This window comes from Phycodurus eques, chromosome 15, assembly GCF_024500275.1.
Source record: "Phycodurus eques isolate BA_2022a chromosome 15, UOR_Pequ_1.1, whole genome shotgun sequence".
Taxonomy (NCBI): Eukaryota; Metazoa; Chordata; class Actinopteri; order Syngnathiformes; family Syngnathidae; genus Phycodurus; species Phycodurus eques.
The window spans coordinates 14,295,763-14,321,122 of NC_084539.1; the positions used below are offsets into that span (position 1 = coordinate 14,295,763).

The following is a 25,360-nucleotide window of genomic DNA, read 5'->3' on the forward strand; positions in this document are numbered from 1 at the left end:
ATCAGACTTCTCCAACAGCTTTGCTCACTGAATGACGGCGCACAGGGAGATTGTGTGTCCTGCGGACTGACTGCATGACAGGTCACTGGGGTGAGCGGCTGGATATACGACCCACTGCGGTTGATATTGTGTTAGCTGTGAGGCTGAATAACTGGGTGGGTGCAGCCAAGTGGTGGTGCTATAAATTTCTTAGCTGACGTCCAGTGAGGACAGCAATAGATAGAAGAATGGGGGAAAAAACCATGAAAATGCCTGGACAGTAATAATTTACACAGTTATGACAGCAGGGCATGGTTTATTTCATCAAGGAGCTGTATTGTTTTATAACCTGTTCTTATTAAAATATAATGGACGATTATTGTCAGGGCACTCTCATTTTATATGAATATCTACTCGATGACTTCACCATTCTACATAATTTTTTCTTGAACAATTATCCCCATAGATGTTGTCAAAAACAGTTTGAGAAGATGCATGTGTGTGACTCTTTGTTAATTTTAATTTTTTTTAATTTCCATTTGGTACGTGTCATATGTGAAGGGTCCATGCTTACAAATACACATATTCCATCTATAACTTGTTGGGCACACAGCAGCCTGACTTCCGCTAAGACAAATTTGATAGATACCCACCTCCAAAATTTTTTTGTATTTGACACCACTTGATATTTGAACATGGGGCTGAAAAGGTATTATTTTCTTCAGTTATGAAATTCTACTTATAGAATCCCATTTGAGCTGATGTTATTGGAATAGGATTGTTTTCTTGAAGCAGCACGATGAACCAGTGGATCTCACATATGGCTCTCAGTTCTGAGGTTCTGGTTTTGAATCTCTGCTCTGCCCTTCCTGTGGGGAATTTGCCCCTTCTGGGTTTTCTCCGGGTGCTCCGGCTTCCTCCCAAATTCCAAACAAATGCATGATAGGTTCATTGATGACTATAAAATTGTCCATGGGTGTGAATGTGGCTGTGAATTGTTATTTCTCTATTCTGTGTTCTGTGACTGGCTGGAAACCAAGGGTGTACCCCGCCTCTCACCCAAAGTCAACAGGGAAAATAAGACAACAGCTCTCCTGTGACATGAATGAGGACAAGGGGTATATAAAATGGAAATAATGATGTTTGTTATGTTGGATAATGTTTTATGGTCCCTTTAGAGAGCTGTATTTTAAAATATGTAAGGAATACTGATGGGTATTGTAGTCGTCTAAAACAAAGAACGTAGTAATTGCATGAGTTGTGGTCAAATTTAGTCTTAGTAATTTAGTCATTGTAACTTCTTGAATCATTGTACAACATCAACACGTTATTACATTTGCTGCACACACATCAGGTCAGTCATCATTTAACATGTTAATTGATTCTTGCTTGAGTGGCACCATATTTTACAAACCATAAAGAGTTGGAATCATGAGGGAAAACAGTGTTTGAGGAAAACAGCATTTAAAAAAAAAAAAAAAAGATTGCAGAGAATTAAAAAAAAAAACAGACAGATGGTTCTTTGTTATCCTCTTGATAACACTGTGTGTTAAATATAACAAGCCCCTGGTGTGAGTAATAAACGCTGCATAAAATCCCGCTACCGTCATGACAATAATCACGACAAGTGTAGCTTGTCGAGGTGTCACACTCGCTGTAGCTGTGCAACACCTTTAACATTTTATAGGTGGCAGTGTACAAAAATGCAAATACTAATAGAACGCCAGCATGACTGGAAACAAGAAAAAACTAAACTATTATCATGATAATTGCACTAACAAGTAGGCAAGAGCAATAGACTTTGTGCACACAAACTTGTAATTGACCCTCGATGAATATTTATGCATTGCAAACGGTATTTTCCATATATACACACACACAGACACACACACACATGCACACACATACACACACACACACACACACACACACACACACACACTTGAGCTTGAAACCACCACAAGTGTCATTATGAGGCACAAAATTATGAGCACTGAAAAGACACTGTAACTTGTATGTCACTCACTCATGCATCATTCATCTTCATGAAATGATGTACCATCACATAAAATGCTCATCAGTTTGGTATTATTGCAGCATTCTGTAATTCATCATTGCCAGTAAGATTAACCCAACTGTCACACTCCAGCACAGACTCATTCATCACATATTTGCATGGAAATGTTACATGTGCCAGAGTCGCATATACCTGTACAGAATGCATGACTCATTCTTGGCTGTGTGCTTTTTCAGATGACAGGAGGATGAAATATAATAACCTAACCAACCTTAGTGTGGAGCTTATTGTGCCATGTGAATACATCTTACGTTTAATTTAATCAAATTTTTGATTTGTATTGCAAACTATCTTTTTGACCTTGACCTAAGGTTATCACTTTATTAGAAACCTTAAAAATAGAAAGAGCTGGACTTGTGCAGGTGTGTGTGTGTGTGTGTGTGTATAATATATATATATTCAGTGCCAGGAAAGTGATGGATTAAGCTGCCTCAAAGTCTGTCATTTCTGGCAGTGCGATGAAGTGGTGGGCCATAATTGATGCTAAACAGATATCATCTTGTACCCTCTAGTAAGGTAGCATCTGCCTAATGATCCCAGTGGTCATCAGGGACTTTTTAAAAATTTGATTTAAAATGTCCCATCAGGTTGTATCTACATTTTTGAATCTCTGTTGTCTTAATAAAGCTAATTTAATGTTCAAATCTACTGTAAACAGAACCACACACTTGTATTCTTTTGGATTACCATATTTACTCAAATAGTGACTATGGATGTTTATTTTATTTTATTGCAGATCAGAACCAGGCATTTATGTAAAGGAGGAGTCGATTTGAGAGGATATCATTATTTATGCTTGTGCTTTTGTAACGGTGGAGCTGGAGAAGCTAATCACAGTAGATTTGTCCGCAAATGGTTGTTTTGACGTTTTAAGCGGAATAGCATTTGCAACAGGCAAAGTTGCGTGTATTCAAGTATGCACTTGCTACATGTATTGTATAAGACATGCTGATATCATATTTTTGTGAGTTGGATTCGCTAAAAAAATCAAGCCCTCTTTGTGTGCTACTTTGAGACTAAACTGAATGGGAGGAGAACAAAAGTGTAGTTAAAAAACGTACTGGCAGTTACGATGGAGAGAGGATTTGTGTTTCTTGTTCTTTGGTAAATTCACTGGCGAGACACTATCGACATAGCTCATGCACCAATCTACTTTTATGATCTGCCATCAGCTTCAAAGCTGCGGTAGAGACGCTAACCGAATCAGGATGTAATGTACCCAGTAACCATGTGAACCAAACTAAACTGTACTACTCGGTAGAGCATGTGATTCAATTACCGTATTTTCACGACCATAAGGCGCACTTAAAAGTCTTCAAATTTCTCCAAAATGGACAGGGCGCCTTATAATGCAGCGCGCCTCATGTGTGCACCGAGTTCCAAAATCTGTAAATGTTGTGTGACTTTGATGAGCGCGCCGCTTGACTGACTGGGAGCATTTCCTGCCGACACGCTGAATATATAGAGAAAAAGCGGACGTGGCTGAGGACAGCATGCGGACATAAAGGGGGAAGGGTGCGTGTGACAGAGGACGCTAAAGGCACGCCCCCAGTAGGTATATAGCGGCGGTATGTGCATTGTGCAAAACATCGGTTTGGCTAAGGACCTACGAAGAGACACGCTTACGAAGCAGTTTAAATTGCAAGCTTTCAGTTACGCGGAGGAACATGGCAATCGAGCAGCCGCGAGAGAATTCAAGATCAACAAATCCATGGTTCGTAAGTGGTGGAAGCAGGAAAACGAGCTTCGCCAAGTCAAGAAGACGAATCTGAGTTTCCGCGGAAACAAGGCGGGGTGGCCCGAGTTGGAAGATCAACTCAAGCAATGGATTAATGAGCAAAGAACAGCCGGGAGAAGCATCTCTACTGTCACCATTCGACTGAGGGCAATAACGCTTGCAGAAGAAATGAAAATCGAACATTTCCAAGGAGGTCTGTCTTGGTGCTTTCGTTTTATGAAACAGCGCCATCTATCCATCCGGGCAAGGACTACAGTGGCGCAGCAACTTCCAGCAGGAAAAGCTGGCCATCTTTACTGCAGTAAAAAGATTGCCGACAAACACATCCAGCTCAACCACATCACTAACATGGACGAGGTGCTGCTCACTTTCGACATCCCTCTGAACCACACTGTAGAGAAGAAGGGGACCCCCACGGTAGCGATGCGCACAACGGGGCACAAGAAGTCGGCTTTTACTGTTGTGCTTGGTTGCCATGGTAATGGACTTGATTTTTAAGAGGAAGACGCTGCCGAAAGAAAGGTTTCCAGTCGAAGTCATCGTTAAGGCCAATCAAAGGGACTGGATGGACTAGGAGAAAATGAGAGAGTGGCTGAGTGAGGTGTACGTAAAGAGATCGGATGTTTTTTTTTCAACCCGTCACCGTCCCTGTTGATCTGTGACTCCATGCGCGCCCATCTCACAGCCGCTGTGAAAAACCAAGTTCAACTAAGACTGGGAGGCAACGCCGGGCGAGTTACGCCACCATATATGAATGGATTGTGGATGCTTGGGCTAAGGTATCTGCTTTGACTGTTGTCCAAGCTTTCGCGAAAGCCGGCATCATTGCTGAACAGCCCCCCGGCAGCGAGACTGACTTTGACAATGACGAGAGGGAACCTGGCGTGTTTGAAGGAGAACTTGCCAAGCTGTTCATTTCGGATACAGAAGATGAGGACTTTGATGGATTTATGGATGAGGATTGATAAAAAATAACGTGAGTACATTGTTAAATACTTTAATAAAGTACAACCGAACTCCCCCTGCCTTTTTAAAAACATTGTTTTAGCGTGCATGCATGCTAACGTATGCTGTAAGCTAGCATATGTTTTACCATGCCTGCGCCCAATAATACGGTGCGCCTAATGTATGTGCTAAATACAGAAATAGACCCCATAACTGAGACTGCACCTTTTAATACAGTGAGCCCTATGGTCGTGAAAATACGGTAGTTAAACTTTTTCCATGATAAATATTAATTTAAATCCAAGCAAACCGACAATGCTATTGATAGAGTATAAGTACTTTTGTACTCGTGATATCGCTCATAAAGTAGCCTTTCATTCCAAATCATTCAACTTCCAAATACCAGGGTATTTATTATTCAGAGGTATAAAACCATCATCATAACAATAATGGTCCTGAGAGGAGGCCAATGGCACTGAACGGCCACTACAACATTGTAGATACATTTAATTTAAATGTTGCTGTTGCTTCTACACCTACTATTGTTATTTTAAATATTCAACACATAATAAGAACACAAGTTTTGATCTATTAGTGCTTTCAGCTTACAGTGACTTAGAAAAACAAAATGTATAGACATTTTTACCAAACTTGTCTGCATTTGGTCTAAAGGAACAAGGAACAAGAGTTATATTTAAAATGATTAAATGATCTTAATAAGTACCCTGCACATAAACAGGCTGATCCAGCATAAAATTCATATTGCAAGCTTTGAGGAATCATAAACTTTTTTTTCTTATTTAGTAATGTAGTGTGTAAGCATGTTTTACTTGTATGCATGGTATTTTATTTCGCATGATGGATACTTCAATCGGTCTCTTGTTTACTCTCTGCAGAAGCAATAACCAAAGTGACGTACCGGGATGATTAAAGACTCATGACTGTTTGGCAAGCAATATTTGTCAGTCAATTGTGTGGGTACTTACTGCCGATGCGGAGGTTGATGGTGTCACGTCTCTCTCCATTTGGGTTCTGAAAGCAGCTGTAGAGTCCATTGTGGCCCAGGTCCACTTGGGTTAGTATCAGTCTGGGTCCTTCAAGACGGTGCTGGGCCTTCACGTCCGTCCCGTTCACCTTCCATGACACCGACGCATCATTGTCCAAGGAGCCACACTGCATGGTGACATCACTGCCCATTCGCTCATACTGGTTCCTGGCAACTTGAGACACATAGAAGCACATATTAATTTTCTGTAATAATTATAACCAGATTTACTGTACATGACCGTGAAGAAATTGAACTATCACATTTGGGCTCATTAGTTTGCTAACATTAATAAGGACATTACACCGACAGTAAGAAGATGGAAGAACATGAGTTAGTGCCCCCTTGCAACATTAACAGCTTTGATTCTTCTGGAAACACTTTCGACAAGATTTGGGAGTGCGTGTGTGTGTGTGTGTGTGTGTGCGCGCGTGTGTGTGTGTGTGTGTGTGTGTGTATGTGTGGAAATTTGTTACATGATTTGTGAGTCTCGCTTTCTCCACTTGGGCAGTCTGGCTAGAACTGTTGCCACAAAGTTGAAAGAATAGAATTGTCCGAAATATTATGATATGCATGGAAAAAAATGAAAAGGGAACTTAAAAATTGGGGTGAATTTACATAATTTGTAAGAGGAATTATTTCATCACTGTTGTGTTATTGTTTTAAATTATATTTCAGACACGGCTCAGGACAAAGGACACAATAATTATGCAGTTGCTCCTGATCATAAATCCTGCAAATAGAATTAAATGCCCTTCACATATTACTTGTTCCTTTTTCTTTCAGTAAACCAGATTAACGTTTATACTATCAATATTTATTTTTTTATGATACAAATTTTGAATCCTGAAGATAAACGTGTATATAAATATCTTATTTGTCTGTGTATTATCATCATGCCTCCGTCAATAGTTTTAAGTGATGGTGTAGGGAACATGGCCTACAGGATTAAGAGATACATGTGAGCCTAATGGGAGTTTTAGTTACGACAGTGCACTTTGGGGGCCCCGCTTTGTTGATAAGTCCCATGGGATCCAGCAGGACCACACAAAGTGAAGACGACAGATTAACATTTGAATACTAAGGATCAACAGCTCAACAAAATGCAACAATGAAATATTGATCCCTGTCTTTTCAGAAGTTCTTGTCAAGACATAAAAGAGAAGACAAGTGGGATCAAATGTTGTCAAGATTTTTCATAGTTGCTCCCTTCTCTCGGCGTCCTCTGACATGTCTCTTAACGCAGTATATACATATGTCAGCCACTGTTTCATGTATATTTAATGTCCAATAACACATCCATTTATATTTCATGGGAAAAATCGCTGTGACCATTAACATTAACGAGACATGATTTGTTGTCTCTTTTCCGTTTTCCGCTTCCCCTCTGAGCTGTGCATCAACCCCTTTGACCTCTCCATCCCTTGAATCCTGGCTTCTGATTCACTCCTTTTTCCCATTATCAGCCCTTCTTCACCCGCCCATCACAGCCATCTTTCCCAATTTTTTTGAGTCACAGTCAAAATAGTGTGTGCGTATGAATATGACCGGCAAGACTTCCCAATTTGGTTTGATCTCTCGCTCTCTGTCAAAGGGGAAAATATGTGGCTTTATTTACATAAAAACTTATTTGCATTTCCATAAAAGCAGCCTGACTTTGATGTTTAGCTTTGATGCAGATGCTGGTGTCCTTGTTAGCGTAGAAAGAACTGGAGCAAAAATCCTCTTTAGTACAGTGTAGTCGCTTTGATACCTAACTTGAAAATTACAGCTAAATGGATGGATAGCTAGATTGACAGACAGATGCAATAGGTTATTAAGTGAATGTTCCCCCTAATATATGGACCTGTAATGCCATGTAAGCCTTTATGGTCATTGTACTGGAAGTAAGGAGGGAAGGGGAGCAAAGCGTTACCTAAAGAGAGAGTCGACACTTTTTTTTTCCTGTAACCACTGCATATTTTTTTTACTTCTTTTGGAACAGACTGCATACGTAACCTATACATGGAAATAAATAAGAGTGGTGCCTTGAGTTATAAGTTTAATTCATTCCGTGACCATACTTGTAGCGCAAAACACAGAAATCTCAAATCATCTTTCTCCATTGAAATGACAGGAGATACTATTAATTCGTTCCAGCCTGAAAGATTCAAGCGTTTAAAGTTTTTAATTCAGCTCGATATAATATTGTACTTTATAAAGACATACAGTACTAACATAATTAAATAGAATGTAAATAATTTAAGCTTCAATTCAATGGACATGTTGCTCCTTCTGGTGTGTGCGCCCTTATGTCATGAACGGAACAGAGGATAGGACCCAAAAATGCACGACTCCAAAACAAATGGACAGTTTCCAAAAAGAGAGGTTTAATAGACGGGCATAGGTCGGTACACAGGCAGGCAATCTAAGAAAGGCAACAGTATCCAAAAACATGAGGCAAAGAGGCAAGGTCGATAATCGGAACAGGGTCAAGTCTTACTGAGAGTCTGTGACAAGGAATGCTGGAACGCGACGACAAGGTACAACGAACTGGCAACGAGAGGGAATGAGACACGAGGTTAAATACAATAGGTAATTAGGGTGAACGAGGCACAGGTGGTGAAGATGCTCACAGGAGCAGGTGTGTGTGAAACAGGGAGGGGAAGACAAAACCCGGAACCCACACACACACACATGACACCTTACTACCTGGGGGCAATATAGTACAGAAACACATATACATGGAGAGGGTCACTCCTCAGTAAGCCACAGTCATAGTAGTTGTTCTTCGCAGAGGATAAAGAATATAAGTCTGTGAATGGGGTATTGTTATACTGTCAGTCTACATTTGTTGCTTCATATTTGTGTTCAAATATCCGATGGTGAAGGTTTCTAACACTGTGATGGCAAGGCTATTTCTCAGCCTGTCTATGGCATTTTGTATTGTTAGCATTACGTTAAAAACACTTTACTTTAAGTTATGTGGTTGTTTTAAATAGATAATGTGTAATTCTCTTTGTTTTATGTTTAGTTTTAGAGTAAACTTCAACTGGTAGTAGTATTAAATCACTTTCTTCCAAACTGCTGCTTGTGAATTCAGTTGAGTCAACTGCCACCGTACAGAACTCGTTTCTCCAATTTTTGCTGAAAAGTAAAAGCTAAAAAAAACTAACAAAAAAAAAAAAATGATTTGATTTCTGCTGCTTGTATTTAAAAAAAGCCTCACAAGTGGGGTCACTTGTATCACAAAGGCACCACTTTTATAAGGTATTCGCTGGTCCACAATCAATACTGCAATATTGTACTTTTTGGGAGAGATTAAGTACTTCAGGTATTTAATGAAATACAAATGTAGAATTATGTTGTCACAGTGTTCTAAATTATAGTTTTAGTCTTGATATTATTTACATGGGGGGCATAATGGTCGCATAAATGCCTAACCTCCTAACCTCCAGTAGTGAAGTTCAGACAGGTGTGCCGTGAGAAATTGCGCACTCTATGGTGTGTCGTGATCATTTGCCATTATCTTGGCTTCTCGTCTTTGTTTCTTGCTGCTGTAAGTTATTCTCACTGGCTTGGGGTGCCTCTGTTCTTTTTCTCACTGTGTCTTTCTTTTTGCTTGCCTTCACTCTCCCTTCTCCATCATTCTCTCCTCCTCACCTTGAAACAAACTCACTCCCCTCTGTATTCTCCTGAAATGTATGAATTCGTCACCTATTCATCTAAAATATTCTATCAAATAATACAAAACTCAACATAGAGTAAGAGATGCACTGATGAATAAACTCACCCACGCATATGCACCGACTTCTACACTGTGCAGCATAATGCCCTCATCACCATATGGGCAAGTAGGCCTAATAACCATAATGGCATTCAGCTCAAGTGCTATTGATCTTTTTGTAATAGACAGGGCATTGTTAGTAGCATTAGAACAATGTTATGAGCTATCAAGTGCGAATGAAAATCATTAATGTCCTTCACAAAGTTCAAAGTCTTCTAGACACAAACCAGAGTCGATAACACATCCTCTTTGAGGAATGTAATAAACTATAAACAACCACAAAATGCTGTATTTTTCCTCACTGTTTGAAGTGTAATTTTTAACTGCCAACACTGGAAATACAAAAAAATATCATCGATATATTGTCCATAAATCCGTTTTTTTTTTTCCGATACCGCATATCTCTGCAGCCAATCCCAGATGACTTTGGGTGAAGGACAGGGAACGCCCTGGAATAGTCGCCAGCCCACAACCAATTACATTTCCATTAGTACCTATGGACAATTTCAGGTTTTCAGTGACACTGACATGCATGTTTTTGATATGTGTGGAAGAATCCGGTGTACCGGAAGAAAATCCATTAAAGCACAGGACAAATATAAAAATTCCACACAGGAAGGCCAGATAGGAGATGAGAACCTAGAACATTAGAACTGTGACACAAACGTTCAAACCATTAGTACACCATGCTGCTGGCATACAGTGTATTGGGGGTAATTTTGTGAATTCATGAAATATTTAGTGAACTAATTCAAATGAATTGAAGCAATTTCTTTCAGGTTACTGCATATTGTTCATTGATGGCAATATATAGTAATGAAAATACCAATTACCAAAAAAAAGAAGATCCACTGTCCAAAAGCACTGTTGCCATATACTGTATTAGAAACACAGTATCTAATAATGGTTTAACACTTTCATAAATATCAAATACTGATTATTATGGATGAATTCTACAGATTCACCCTAGGGTGTTAGTGGGCACTTAATTTTTCACCCACACTCTGTTCATTGTAGTTTATATGCAGCATATCCACTCATGTCTTCCCAGAGTGCAGCATTACCATGTTGTAAGGTCAATGGTGCTCAGACCTGCCGCACATTACATCTACCCAGAGGTTACTTAAAGAACACACATACACAAAATCACACACACGCACAGGACCATTTGCTGCTTATTCATTCACATAATTGATGATGGACTTTGTTACACGTGATACTAGGCATGGCATTTTAACTGAGTAGTCCTCAATTTGTACATTGGCTTCACATGGAGCTACGAGTATGTACAAAAAGTCCACCATTATAATATAATTCTCGCTAATACTGTCAACAACCTAAGTGTGAACGTAAGGACAAAAAAATTAAATCCAGTCAAGAAGAACCCTACTACAGTATGGTGCACCATTGTACTAGTAACGCAACGTCAACGAATTAGATTTTGTTTTGTTTGTATTTTGTTGACAGACACCACAATGTTTCTGATATGCTATAGTTATTACTAACACAAGAAGTTGCGCTGATGATAAACACTGTCTGCTGAAATGGATCGTTTAAACATGTAGTGGAGGTGCGACTGGTGAAATGACTTGGACATGGACGATGAAGTCAATTTAAAGACTAGACAACAAGAATCAAATGTTTTAAAATATAGCTTTGCATATTCTATGTGCACAAATGCTTATAGGTGGAGCAATTGTGTACACAGACAGCCACACCAATAGGAACAACTGCAAAATCTAATGCATTCTCATTAGATCACAATCAAACATACATTATTCAGCAACATGTTTAGTATTGTGGGTACAGTTTGATGCGGTTTAGAACAGTTTCCAACGTTTTGGTTACTTTTTCGCTACATGATTATTGTCTTTGGTAGGGCAATATTTTTTGATAAAGCTCTTGTACACATGCCATAATTGTACCTCGCAAGGTTATGTGGGTGTGTTTCAGAATGACAGACATTTCTAAACATTAAATGACAGAACAAAATTGCAATTAGATCTTTTAAAAAAAATGGCCTCTCTGTCAAGTTGTCCATTTTGAAAGTCCAGCAGGCTGCTAAGCCTGTCAATCAGCCTGCAAAACTAAACTGTAATTGCAAGTGAGATGACAAATAAGTGGACACAAATGGTACTGTCTAGCTCAATGTGGTGAGAAAGATGAACAAAATATATGAAATGTTCATCCATCCATCCTTTCATTTTCTGTACTGCTTATCCTCACTAGGGTCGCGGGCGTGCTGGAGACTATCCCAGCTGTCATCGGGCAGGAGGCGGGGTACACCCTGAACTGATCATCAGCCAATCGCAGGGCACATACAAACAAACAACCATTCACACTCACATTCACACCTACGGGCAATTTAGTGTCTTCAATCAACCTACCACGCATGTTTTTGGGATGTGGGGGGAAACCGGAGTGCTCGGAGAAAACCCACGCAGGCACGGGGGAGAACATGCAAACTCCACATAGGCGAGGCCGGGATTTGAACCCCGGTCCTCAGAACTGTGAGACAGATGTGCTAACCAGTCTTTCACCATGCCGCCATGAAAGGTTCATTTTATTCTAAAATTATGGGGAAACAATTTTCTATCAAGGGTTTAATGGAAGTAGATTTTCCAGGCACCCAGAAACACACATACAGTAGCTTGCAAATCAATATTCACAGTGTCACACGGTTTTTGTATCTATCAGCCACATAACTCAAACACTCCCTTCACGAGATTATGTCAGTGATTTATTTTCATTATGGAGCACCAACTGTGCGAGAGAAATCTCAGGGCCGCACATGTGCAAGTGTGTGACTCGCGCTATCATTCTGCATCTGTGACTTCACTTGTTTGTGCACAAATGTTTGTTATCAGTGAGAATCTCAAGAAGAAATCATCGATAAGTTATGGCGTGAAATTAAATGGAAGTTTGGCATTCTGATTTACCATCTGAAGAGTTATATACCATTGTGCTGTGCCAAACATTGAATGTGTGTGTTTCAGTTTGACGGCGAATGTATGTGTGTGTTCAGTATGAGACAGTCTGTAGCGGTACTTGTAGCTTCATTGGCATGCATGTATCAAACGGTGTGGGACCGTGTCGCTTTCCAACCGTGTCGTAACTCACAGGAACAGTTATCAGTGAATCACATTTGTATGCCTAAGGGGAGTCTCGCCTTTTAAAAGTTCAACAGTAAAATATTGGATAGGCTGACATACTGAAATGCAGCCTGCTGGAATGATCAATTTTGGTTTAGAGGATTTTTCACTCAGTGGTTACACATGCCCAGCCACAGACACACGTGCTCATCTTTTATCAGAATAGATAGACAGAAAAATGTTCTGTATGAGTTCATCTGTTCATCTTTTACAGAATATATAATATATATAATTTCAAAATAATATAATTTGCACCAGAAAACATGACAAAACTGACCATTCTTCATGTTATCGATAAAAAGAAAACTGACAAAATGTGTAGATGGTTTTCAAAATTTGGAGATACATGGTTTTCATTGAACATTAATTTTGATTGGTAGGTGATCCTCATGATTGATTCATAGTCACCCTTCTAATTAGGTTTAAAAATACCTAAAGCCTTACTGTCTCTCATTGGGACCACCTCCATTGTACACATCTAAAGCATTTTTTCTAGATACCCTAATCCATTTTAATAAGGGCAGCACACTAGTTCATCATATTTTATAGAACAAGTTCAGTTGAATCAAACAGATATCACAACTTACAATAAATAAATATAAATAAATAATAAATAAAGAAAGAAAGAAATAGATGAAACTACCCTGAGGTGTTAGTAGTCCATCTGGTATGGCACCAAACCAACTTGGATTTCCTTGCTATCCCAGGATGCCCTGGTTGTGTTATTAATCTGTTCTAGCCAGCTAGCATGTTCTACAGAATTTACTTTTTGTTTTCTTGAACTCAAGAATCCATTCCTGCTGCCCCTTTGGTATTTAGTACAAGCTAGCGTCATGGTGAGTTCCAATCAAAACTTGTACTATATCTCTCGTGAGCTTGTATTTTCTTTTTCTGTTTTAGCACAAAATGTTATTGGTGTGATTAATTGAAAATTCTGAATTGACACTTCATTATGGACTGTGCATGTCTGATTTAATTTCTTTTACAGTTGCCTACTGCCACTGGAAATGTGATCTAAAATGTGCAAAACAACTTCATAAATAGGTTTTGCCTATTAATAATAGATCATTCTTGTTGTCAGCTTAAACACAGTTCAAATAAAAAAATGATGATTGGTTTCATTTTATACTAGTTTTGGACAACTATTAAAATTTGTTTATTGTCAAATATAAAGTCAAATAAGAGTGTCTTCTACAGATGATACCAGACAAGCACACTCAGTTTTTGTGATTACATGTGAGAGAATGGGTATGTAGGGCCCCCAAAGCAATTTGGATAGAGAGCGTGTATGTAGAGCAGCAGCTATATCGGGGTATGGAGAAAACAATTAACAGATGTTTCCAATTATACATATTGATGGGAAAATTCAGGCATGCTATCTCTAGAATAATAAAAAAAAAAAAAAGATGGGAAATTTGTGATACAGGAATGTGAGATGTGCAGGTGTTATTGAAAAGGGTGGAATTAAATCTGACTGGCCAGCTTTACTTTTGAGAGCCTGCACTGGCTGACTGAATGGACGGACGGACGGACAGACGGACACCTAGCTAGCTAGCTAGCTAGCTAGATAGATATATAGATAGACAGATAGATAGATGGATAGATAGATACATAGATATATACTTTATACTGTATGTTATAAATACAATAGATATAATATTGTTGTCATTAAATTTATGTTATCCATCCATCCATTTTCTGAGCCGCTTCTCCTCACTAGAGTCGCAGGCGTGCTGGAGCCTATCCCAGCTGTCATCGGGCAGGAGGCGGGGTACACTCTGAACTGGTTGCCTGCCAATCGCAGGGCACATAGAAACAAACAACCATTTGCACTCACAGTCACACCTACGGGCAATTTAGAGTCTCCAATTAATGCATGTTTTTGGGATGTGGGAGGAAACCAGAGTGCCCGGAGAAAACCCACGCAGGGACGGGGAGAACATGCGGGGCCGGGGATTGAACCCGGGTCCTCCGAACTGTGAGGCTGACGCTCTAACCAGTCTTCCACTGTGCCGCCCTAAATTTATGTTATAAAACATTAAATTATATTATAATAAAAAGACACATAGGAATAAAATAAAATATATTATTATAATGTAATATACTTTAGATATTTATATTATACATTAATATTAAACATTTTATGATTACAATTATTGTATTTAACATAATTATATTATTAATATACAGTACATATATTGTAATGTTATTATGCAATATATAAATGTATTTTTATTAAAACATCATTACATTCATGTATTTATAAAAAATGAATCGAACCACCCCTCCTTGAGCCGTCACCTTATCGTGGTGGAGTGGTTTGTGTGTCCCAATGATCCTAGGAGCTAAGTTGTCTGGGGATTCACGCCCCTGGCAGGGTCACCTATGGCAAACAGGTCCTAGGTGAGGGACCAGACAAAGCACAGCTCCAAAGACCCCTATGATGAGAAAAATTATTGGATTACGTTTTCCCTTGCCCGGACACGGGTCACCGGGGCCCCCCTCTGGAGGTGGGGCTCGAAGGCGAGCGCCTGTTGGCCGGGCCTGCTCCCATGGGCTCACCACCTGTGGGAGATGCCATAGGGATCGGGTGCAATGCGAGCTGGGCGGTAGCCGAAGGCGGGGACCTTGGCGATCCGATCCCCGGCTACAGAAGCTGACTCTAGGGACGTGGAATGTCACCTCTCTGGCAGGGAAAGAGCCCGAGCTGGTGTGTGAGGTCGAGAAGTTCCGACTAGATAGAGTCGGACTCGCCTCCCGCACAGCTTGGGCTCTGGTACCAGTCCTCTCGAGAGGGGTTGGACTCTCTTCCACTCTGGAGTTGCCCACGGTGAGAGGCGCCGAGCAGGTGTGGGTATACTTATTGCTCCCCGGCTCGGCGCCTGTACGTTGGGGTTCACCCCGGTGGACGAGAGGGTAGCCTCCCTCCGCCTTCGGGTGGGGGGACGGGTCCTGACTGTTTGTTGTGCCTATGCACCAAACACCAGTTCAGAGTACCCACCCTTTTTGGAGTCCTTGGAGGGGGTGCTGGAGAGCGCTCCCGCTGGGGACTCCATCGTTCTGCTTGGGGACTTCAATGCTCACGTGGGCAATGACAGTGAGACCTGGAAGGGCGTGATTGGGAGGAACGGCCCCCCCGATCAGAAGCATTGTTCTGTTATTGGACTTCTGTGCTCGTCACGGATTGTCAGAGTTTGGTCCGCATATCCGGCAGTAAGTCGGACTCGTTTCCAGTGAGGGTTGGACTCCGCCAAGGCTGCCCTTTGTCACCGATTCTGTTCATAACTTTTATGGACAGAATTTCTAGGCGCAGCCGAGGCGTAGAGGGGGTCCGGTTTGGTGGCCTCAGTATTGCATCTCTGCTTTTTGCAGATGATGTGGTTCTGTTGGCTTCATCAAGCCGTGACCTCCAACTCTCACTGGAGGAGTTCGCAGCCGAGTGTGAAGCGGCTGGGATGAGAATCAGCACCTCCAAATCTGAGACCATGGTCCTCAGTCGGAAAAGGGTGGCGTGCCCTCTCCAGGTCGGGGATGAGATCCTGCCCCAAGTGGAGGAGTTCAAGTATCTTGGGGTCTTGTTCACGAGTGAGGGAAGAATGGAACGGGAGATCGACAGGCGGATCGGTGCAGCGTCTGCAGTGATGCGGACTTTGTATCGATCCGCTGTGGCAAAGAAGGAGCTAAGCCGAAAGGCGAAGCTCTCGATTTACCGGTCGATCTACGTTCCTACCCTCACACCTATGGTCACGAGCTGTGGGTCGTGACCAAAAGAACGAGATCCCGGATACAAGCGGCCGAAATGAGTTTCCTCCGCAGGGTGTCCGGGCTCTCCCTTAGAGATAGGGTGAGAAGCTCGGTTATCCGGGAGGATCTCAGAGTAGAGCCGTTACTCCTTCACATCGAGAGGAGCCAGATGAGGTGGCTGGGGCATCTGATTCGGATGCCTCCCGGACGCCTCCCCGGTGAGGTGTCCCGGGCACGTCCCACCGGGAGGAGACCCCGGGGACGACCCAGGACACGGTGGAGAAACTACGTCTCTCAGCTGGCCTGGGAACGCCTCGGGACCCCCCTGGAAGAGCTGGATGAAGTGGCTGGGGAAAGGGAAGTCTGGGCGTCCCTGCTAAAGCAGCAGGGATGCTAAAGCAGCAGGGACGCCCGCGACCCGACCTCGGATAAGCGGTAGAAGATGGATGGATGGATGGATGAATCGAACCATGGGTCTGATATCGCGATACGAATCAAATCTTAACTCGCGTTTTCCATTCTTCAAAATGCGAGTCACACCGACAAGTTGTAACTTGTACATTATCATACTGCCGCAAACATCTTTTGCTGCCTCAGTCAGCATGTGGAGGACATTGCAGTTCTATAAAAGTACAACACAGCAAAATGCTAAATCCTTCCTGATGATTTACAAGATGGGGGCCCGATTAACTGCTGTATGACATAATAAGTAGCAGCAATAAACTTTTGTTGGCAGTCTGTAGCCGCACACACATTAATGCACTGGTATAGCTATAGAATAGATTTGAAGTTTGATAGAATTTGCTGGTACACTCAGGCAAGGCAGGCATAAAAATACAAACACACATGAATGGGATTATGCATGGAAATACGCACTTCCACACCCACCCTCTTGTTCCCTCACACATTACACTTCCTCTGCAAACATCTTGGAATTAAGTTATCACTTTATCCTCCTGTCTCTTTTTCTCCTCCGAGAGATTAAGAGTCACTCTCGCTCAGCATTTGCCGCTCCTTTCATGTGAGTACTGAGGCAGCTGCAGCTGTGAAAGTGTTTGTATGTGCACATGAGTCAGGGCATCAGTGCTCATATAAATCCACTTCCTGTTTCCTGCCATCTTATCTTGGGCCCCAATGCATTTGCACTGTTAGGTGTGTGTGTGGCTGTGGTGGGTGGTGTGTGTGTGTGTGTGTGTGTGTTTGAATCGGTCATATTATGCCCATCATCTAGGAGGCTTGCAGCAATAACCGGAGTTGACAAGAAGATTCACAAGCAACAAAGTTAATTGAGCCTTGACTTTTTAGAGGCTCCCTGGGAGAAACATGGAGGCAAGGAAAAGAATGGAGAGAGTGTTAGATGGATTGGAAAGATGAAGTCGTTGTTGCAGAAAGAGGAGGGGCAGCACAGAAGGGAGGATGTTGTGAGTGAGCAGTTAATATTTTACAAGCCTGGATTAGAGAGGTCATGAAACGAGGAGTGCAGGAAGGATTCTTGAGAATTAACTCTGAAGTATGTGGAAGCAAAAACACACACACTGAGCAGGACAGCTGGGTAACACTGACATTTTTTTTACAATAGGGATGATAAAACAGCAAGAGGTGGAAAAAAGACATCATAGATTTGCATACGGAATCTGACTTCTTATGTAAAGACTTCAAATGTTTCGGATAAATATGAATGGTTAACTGGCTTGTCATTTTGTAAAGTGTTATGATGTGCATTTGATTGGGGACACCAAGAAAACAGAATGGGTTTCAATGCAAGAGTTGTATTATTCCGCCTAGAAACAGATAATGCTAATTCCAGATGTATACTGTCAGAGATTATACTTCATTTCTGTCACTGTAGATATAGAAGTGAATTGTATCATAATCTGAGATTTTTTTTAAACCTGTTGCTAAATATTGAAGTTACATAAATAAATAATAAATAAAATAAAATAATAATAAAATAAATAAATCATCAAAAAATCTGAAACATTATGAAATATGGATGAGCACACCTGACACAATATTTATATTAAGACAATTGTATCCCTGACATTTCTTTATGCTTATAACTGCAGTGTTATGATATACTTTACATATAAACAGCTCAGTAAAATGCAGTTGCTTTTTTTTTTTTGCTAGTGCAAATCCGAAACCATACACTTGTCTTCTTTTTCATTCATCCTTTAGCAACATGCTGTTTGCATTTGTTCTGTAATGTTCTCAAGTCAGATGTGAGGTTTAGTGTGGCATTCCATCACCTGCATCTCGTTTGAGTTTTTTTGTAATCTTTTTGTTAGATCAGCATTCTGGGAGGATATTTCTTGTGTAACAGGAGTTTTGTTGTTACCAAACCAGTCGTGAGTCTGACACAGCTTTACTGTGTTTTTGTTGCTCTTTGTTAAATGATATAGGGTATGTTGATATACAAATATGATCTTTATAATTAGTAGTTTTTGACTCCTTGTTGGCTAGACTGCATATGAATAATAATCCCCTCGTAAGCCCGAAGAAACCTCCCTGGCAGTCCTCATTTTATTGGTTAATAATGTGGTTAGCATTACCCTAAGCCTTCCCCGAGCAGCAGAATGAAGGTCAGTGCTAATACCAGCCAGCTAATTTATTACATAGATTGGGGGGGACACAGACCTAGGAGGAAAAGTGATAGAAAATATCTCCTACCTTCTGATTGAAAATGGGAAGATTATATGGAAGCTTAGAAGTGGTGTAAATGGTACAGAAAGCAACCATGAAGGAAGTTAACAAGGTGATAAGGAATAACATTGTGCGATACGAAACACAACTGGAGCTGGGAGGGGAGGAATTTCAAAAGGTGTAGATGACAAGAGAAACTGAAGCAACGAGCGACTTAATTAATAGACAATATGACAATACAGCTTTCATCAAGGATACACTGTGGGAATACAACATGACCTTGGTATAGGAATTTTAAGTGTCAGGAAAATTGTCTAAACTCCTGACAGGATCTTAATGTGTTTTAACCGTAGTAAAACGTTATCAGGGTCCCAATTACAGAAAAGGCTAATGCAAAAAAGTTGCACCCCCGCCGCTGTTTGAGTTTTTTCATTGCATTTTTCAGTGTTTGGACATGAATGGTAGTGCAATCGTTTGTAAAAACTTCCCTTTGAGATTTCTCTTTTTTTTCTTTTTATTTGCCCACTTTGCCGTATAAACGAGCCAAAACAATTTTACAGCTGATAAGCGTTAAAGGAAATTAAGTGATCTTCCCCAATCCCTGATTGATTATCTGATTAAAAGGCATGTCCATATATAGCCACTAAAATCTCGTTTTAAAGCATTTTATTTCATAACAACACACGGCAATTGAGTTAATTGGACATATTTAACACTACAAATGAAAATCTACAGTATCATTTCATAGTCATTTCTGTATCTAGTTTGCTTATATTTAATATTTTCCACTGTTTAAATGGACACACTCAAGAACATAGTCCCCCATGCAAGGGGAATTAAGATTTATCAAGATAAAGCAAAACGGGATATTTACATGAAGCCCACATTATAATTTTACAATGTTATCAGCATCCTTGAATATTTTAATGGATTTTTCAACAATATGTGTTTGACATGGATACATCAGACTCGGTTGACGGAATTAAATCATCTTTTTAAAATCTTACGTTCATTATTCAAGTTTTTTGGCACAGATTTTTTGTTTTTTTTAAACAAAATTACAACATTCTGCGGCACGGTGGCCGACTGGTTAGAGCGTCAGCCTCACAGTTCTGAGGTGCGGGGTTCAATCCCCGTCCCCGCCTGTGTGGAGTTTGCATGTTCTCCCGTGCCTGAGTGGGTTTTCTCCGGGCACTCCGGTTTCCTCCCACATCCCAAAAACATGCATTAATTGGAGACTCTAAATTGCCCGTAGGTGTGACTGTGACTGTAAATGGTTGTTTGTTTGTATGTGCCCTGCGATTGACTGGCAACCAGTTCAGGGTGTACCCCGCCTCCTGCCCGATGACAGCTGGGATAGGCTCCAGCACGCCCGCGACCCTAGTGAGGAGAAGTGGCTCAGAAAATGGATGGATGGATGACAACATTCTGCTTTCCTCTTCAGTCAGTGCGCTCTAAAACTAAAGTATGTGTATTCAAGGACGGTTCTGTGGCGATGGAGAAACTGTATGTTTCACACAAAGCTATCGCTGCAGCAGCCAAGCCAAAGCCCACAGCTACGTATCCCACACAACTTCCAGCATAATTTCCAGTCTTGTTTGAATCAGCAATCAAAGGGCCACCATTCCAAATGGGTCCAGAGGGTATTTCCCTGTTGCCGCTGAGGCTTAGTGAAATTCAACAATGAGTTTTTTATTTTTTTCCATGCTTGTCTGCCTACTGTGTTTGCAGTGTGACTGTTTCGAAAACAGTCGCAAGGGTATCAAGGGACCTGCACATGAGTAGTTTAAGAGCGGCAATCAATCATGTGTGACTGTTGAAATGTAACACAGCTACGGCAGCAATATATACAATGCATGCACACACCTGTGCTTGTACCACACAGACATCCTGAAATATAATAAATTGCCCACCATGTTGCAGCTGTATGACACAGGCATCCAGAAAATAGATCGCTGGATGGATGTTTGCATTTTGACCCTGAAACGGGATATTTATTTAATTTTTTTTTAAAATTCTGAACAAATTGGAGCTCAACCATCATTTGGAAAAAAAACATTGTGTCCCACTGGTTACATTGTAAATATGCATTCATGCTTATTTTATTTAAAACATTTTTTTTCTGAAGCCGATCACAGCTGACTTCGGGTGAAAAGCAGATTACACCCTGTACGGGTCGCTAGTATATCACATGGGTATAGAGAGACAGATAACCAATCACACACAAGATCACAGTCAGTGAGTGGGAATTGAAACCGCACATTCTGTACTGAAGTCAGGGGGGTAAACTGTTACACCATCACTGACCTCAGTGTAAATAATGAAACAATTTTTGCTCGTTTTATATATTCTCCAACATACTGTACGTTGTACAGCCAACTATACCGGATACATTTCGTTTTCTGATGACAGTCGCCAATGAAAAGCAGCGAAATAAAGACAGCACATGATTTTCTGGTATATTCATTCAAAAGCACACAGATACCAGGTTGTCATGCATTCAGATATGAGAGTATGCTTATTTGTTGGCTCACTGATAAAGACGTACTGTTCCACTGTCAGCTATCTCGCATCTAGCTATTATGACATGCAGGTATGTTTGTTGTTCATTTTACACACCTCATTGCAGATCCAAATAGCATAATCTCTGTCTTTGTTTATGCATGGGTGTTAAAAATGTGTTTTTGTCTACACGGTGTGTGTCCTTGTACACGTCCACATGAGTGTGCACTTGTTGGTTGGCTCAGTGTGTGTAATATCCGTGTTTTTGATGACGTGCATGTAATCATATTCATGTTTGTGCATCTGTGTCTGTTTCAACGCATGCCAATATAACTTTGCCCACATGTGTAGACAGAGCCTTTTCCTTGGCTTGTTGACATTCCTGTAGCTTGAGCTCCCTGATCCAAACTTCTCTCAGACCTTTTCTCTCTTCCACATACACACTCACCTTTATTCTGAATTGTATCAGCCACCTTCTTATAGAAAACATCGGAAAGGCATGAGCGTGCACGTCCAACCTGTCCCCCATCAGCACACTTCTTCTTGTTGAGTTCTTTCATGAATTTAGTCTGAACAGAACATGTACTGTTTTGCACCGTATATTGATAATGAGGCAGGTTGCATGATGTTCTTCCTAGCTCACTGCATACCAAAGCTCTGCCACGGCCCGCTGCCTCTGATGACAGCCTACGAGGCACAATTGTATGGCTTACGTGCAAAGCACGCTGCGAATTAACTTTAATGTAAAGACCTTTGTGTCATTACAAGGCATTCCTAGCCTCATGCAGTGACAATTGCTATGTAACTACTGGATGTGACCAAGACAAATGTGTTTTGACAGGAGCTACAACCTTACTGAATATTTTCAACCATGAAGCTAATCAGACCCAGTGGCATCCTTGCATTCCTTAGAATGACATTGTTCTTTCTAAGATCCAATTTGGACTTACACAGCAGTGATATAATCACATAACTAATGTATAATAATCTTGTCACACTATACTTATAGTCAGGTTTTGGTCATTGTTTCCTCGCAGCTCTCTGTCCAAGGGAATGTTACAATCAGCCCCTAGTTTGACATTTCCACAGCCAGAAATATGTCAACGGGACATTTATGAATTATCCCTACGAACTTTGCTTAGCAATAAGTAGCCATGAAAATGTGACCAGGAAAAAGAAGCTGACCAATTTTGCTGATCTAGATTGCTGCATCTACTATATCATTATTTTAAGATTGCATTTGTGAGATTTTTATGCCCTGTGATTGTGTGGCAACCACTCCAGAGCATATCCTTCCTGGCGCCCAAAGTCAGTTGTGATCAGCTCCAGCTCACTTGCGACCATAGTGAGGACACACGTTATAGAAAATGGATGGCTAGATAAATTGTGAGATTTTAAAATTTTCAGTTGTCAAGTCGTTAGGTATATTTCCAATAACACTGCAGGTGGAAGAGCAATTGGATTTGGAGACAGTACAACAGTGTACCTGTTACAGTTTAGCTTGAGTAATTAGTTGCACCATTTTTTCCTAAAAACATCACTTAACATTCGTCATCTGTTAGCAACAATAGCACAATATTAGTTACGGTTCACCGTACTTTAGTTGCAATGTGGAATATTATATATTTGCTAACTTACAGGTACAGTATGAATGGGCCAACATTTATTTTCACAAATACAGTAAACAAAATGTTTCCAGTAGAAATTACATTACACAACTCTCTCCAGGTGACAGACACAAAAGGGCCGATTGATTGATTCTTCCTCAAACTCCTCTTGTCACTTCATTTACAGTGTCGAAGTTGTTGCCAGCTCCCTCCCGGGTTCCCTCGGACGTATTAAGCTTCAGTTCAGCTAATGCTGAATTCAAAAGGTGTTTATCCTTTATTCTGCTTCAAAAAAGATTGAAACCCAATGAAAATTTTTTTTCTTTATGATGAATTGTTTCTGCTGTTTCCAGTAGTATTTAAATAGTGCCAATACTCAAAATACTAAAAAGGTTATTTGCATTTTGCAGCATATTAAATAAACATTTTGAAACTGCAAATTCCAGTTACTGTATTTCCGATAGTAAAAATAACACAAATGAATATTTAGTTTAAACAGAGAAAAAAAGAAAGAAGAAGACTTACGGTCGAAAAGTATACAGGTGTATGTGTTACTGGAATAAACAGACCATAAAATGTAGTATTACCAGTGAGAACAGGTGACCTTTACAAAATTCTTACTGCACAATTCAATATTTCTTTTAAACCATTTTCAGCTGCTCGGATCCCTGGGCATGTTCATTCATATATTCATAAGCCCTTGCAAACTGTATCTCATTTTTGATGGTGTGAATATGTGTTAACCCTGTTAATGACAGATAGAGTATATTCATACTGCCTGCGCCTGCTGAAGGATGAAGTACTCATTATTTTCTTGATACATACTGTAACTGTTTTACTTACTTTACGTGGAGTGTGGTTTTGCAAAAATCTGCTTTAGAGTCTAATTATTCTTCCTTCATGCAATTTCCAGGCACACTTTATTTTATGTATTTTATATATAAATATAATTTCTGAATATCAATGCAAATTCTAGAACCACATCCCAGTAATACATATAAATGTGAAAAAACTTTCTTTATATAAATTCTATCAACAATTAGCTGGACACTTTTTTTTTTTTTTGCTGTATGCAAATATAGGTTAAAAACAGATTTATTTTCTATCACGGCATTCTTGTAATGTATCTGTTACATAAACTCTGTTCTCAGTGGTCAGTTGGCAGCGATAATGTGGTGAAAAAAACTATTATTCTAATAATAATTTATACTTGTTAGGTTATTTCTTCAAAATGTCAAGCTATGTTTTACTACTAGAAGCTTTGGGAAATTTTATATTATTGCGTTTTAGACAGGTGTAAGTCTGAGGGAAAAAGTATCTCGGAAATAAGCCCCGGTGGACCTCATGACCTTCTCACAGAAATGAATATGACATGAAGGGGAGCGAGAGAAACAAAGCAGTTGTCAAAGCATTGCATCACTCCCGCACCACATCATCCATTGATAGTGTTTATGTTCACACAGTCTTACTTTGAAAAACACACCCTGTCCTACAATACATAAGTACATCCTAATATGTCACTATAAAGTTTATTCTGACAAAAGAAGCCATATAACTTGCACCAGACCTTCAAATTTGGGGTTCTGGTGTCCCGTAATATTTCAATATTTCAAAAAATACTAGTATATACAGTAACTGCAAATTGCTGTTTGGTCCTAAAAGTCTAGATGCACTATAATGTATTTTGTATCTTCTATTTTATTTTCTCGCTTATTACTTGTATACTCTTGTTTTAGATGGACCTGCAATAAAGATGACTTAATGTGTGCTAGAAATTTTAAACAAAGTAAGAAAAAGTAACAATTTGCTCTTTACCTGAAACAAACTTCCAGCGACACACTTTCTGATGATATGAATGCCAATTTAAATATGTATTTTGCCACTCAAAAAAAAAAAGTATTTCATTCCATGCAAATAGAGTAAAGCAGCACAAACAAATGGAATGGAAATGGGGAAAAAACAAATGCATGGTTAGACACAGATCTGGAAAACCAGAAAACATTGTAATATTTATAGGCTGATTGACAAAAAGAGAACATCAAAAGGAAAGAATTAAGATCGTCCCTCTTTGATATAGTGCATTGTCAACAAAAAGTATTTACCATACACTTTAAACTTGGCTTAGTAGGCGTTATTGTTGCAGACAAAGGAAAAGCCTTTGT

General features: G+C 40.2%; 1 protein-coding gene across 1 annotated transcript in view; it reads right to left on the reverse strand.

Moving 5' to 3' along the window:
* Positions 1 to 25,360, reverse strand: part of cntfr (ciliary neurotrophic factor receptor) — a 220,802-nt gene that overhangs the window by 90,293 nt on the left and 105,149 nt on the right. The window contains exon 4 of the mRNA XM_061698710.1: positions 5,726 to 5,959. Coding sequence (XP_061554694.1) covers positions 5,726 to 5,959 — 234 coding nt within the window. The remainder of the gene's footprint in view (positions 1 to 5,725; positions 5,960 to 25,360) is intronic.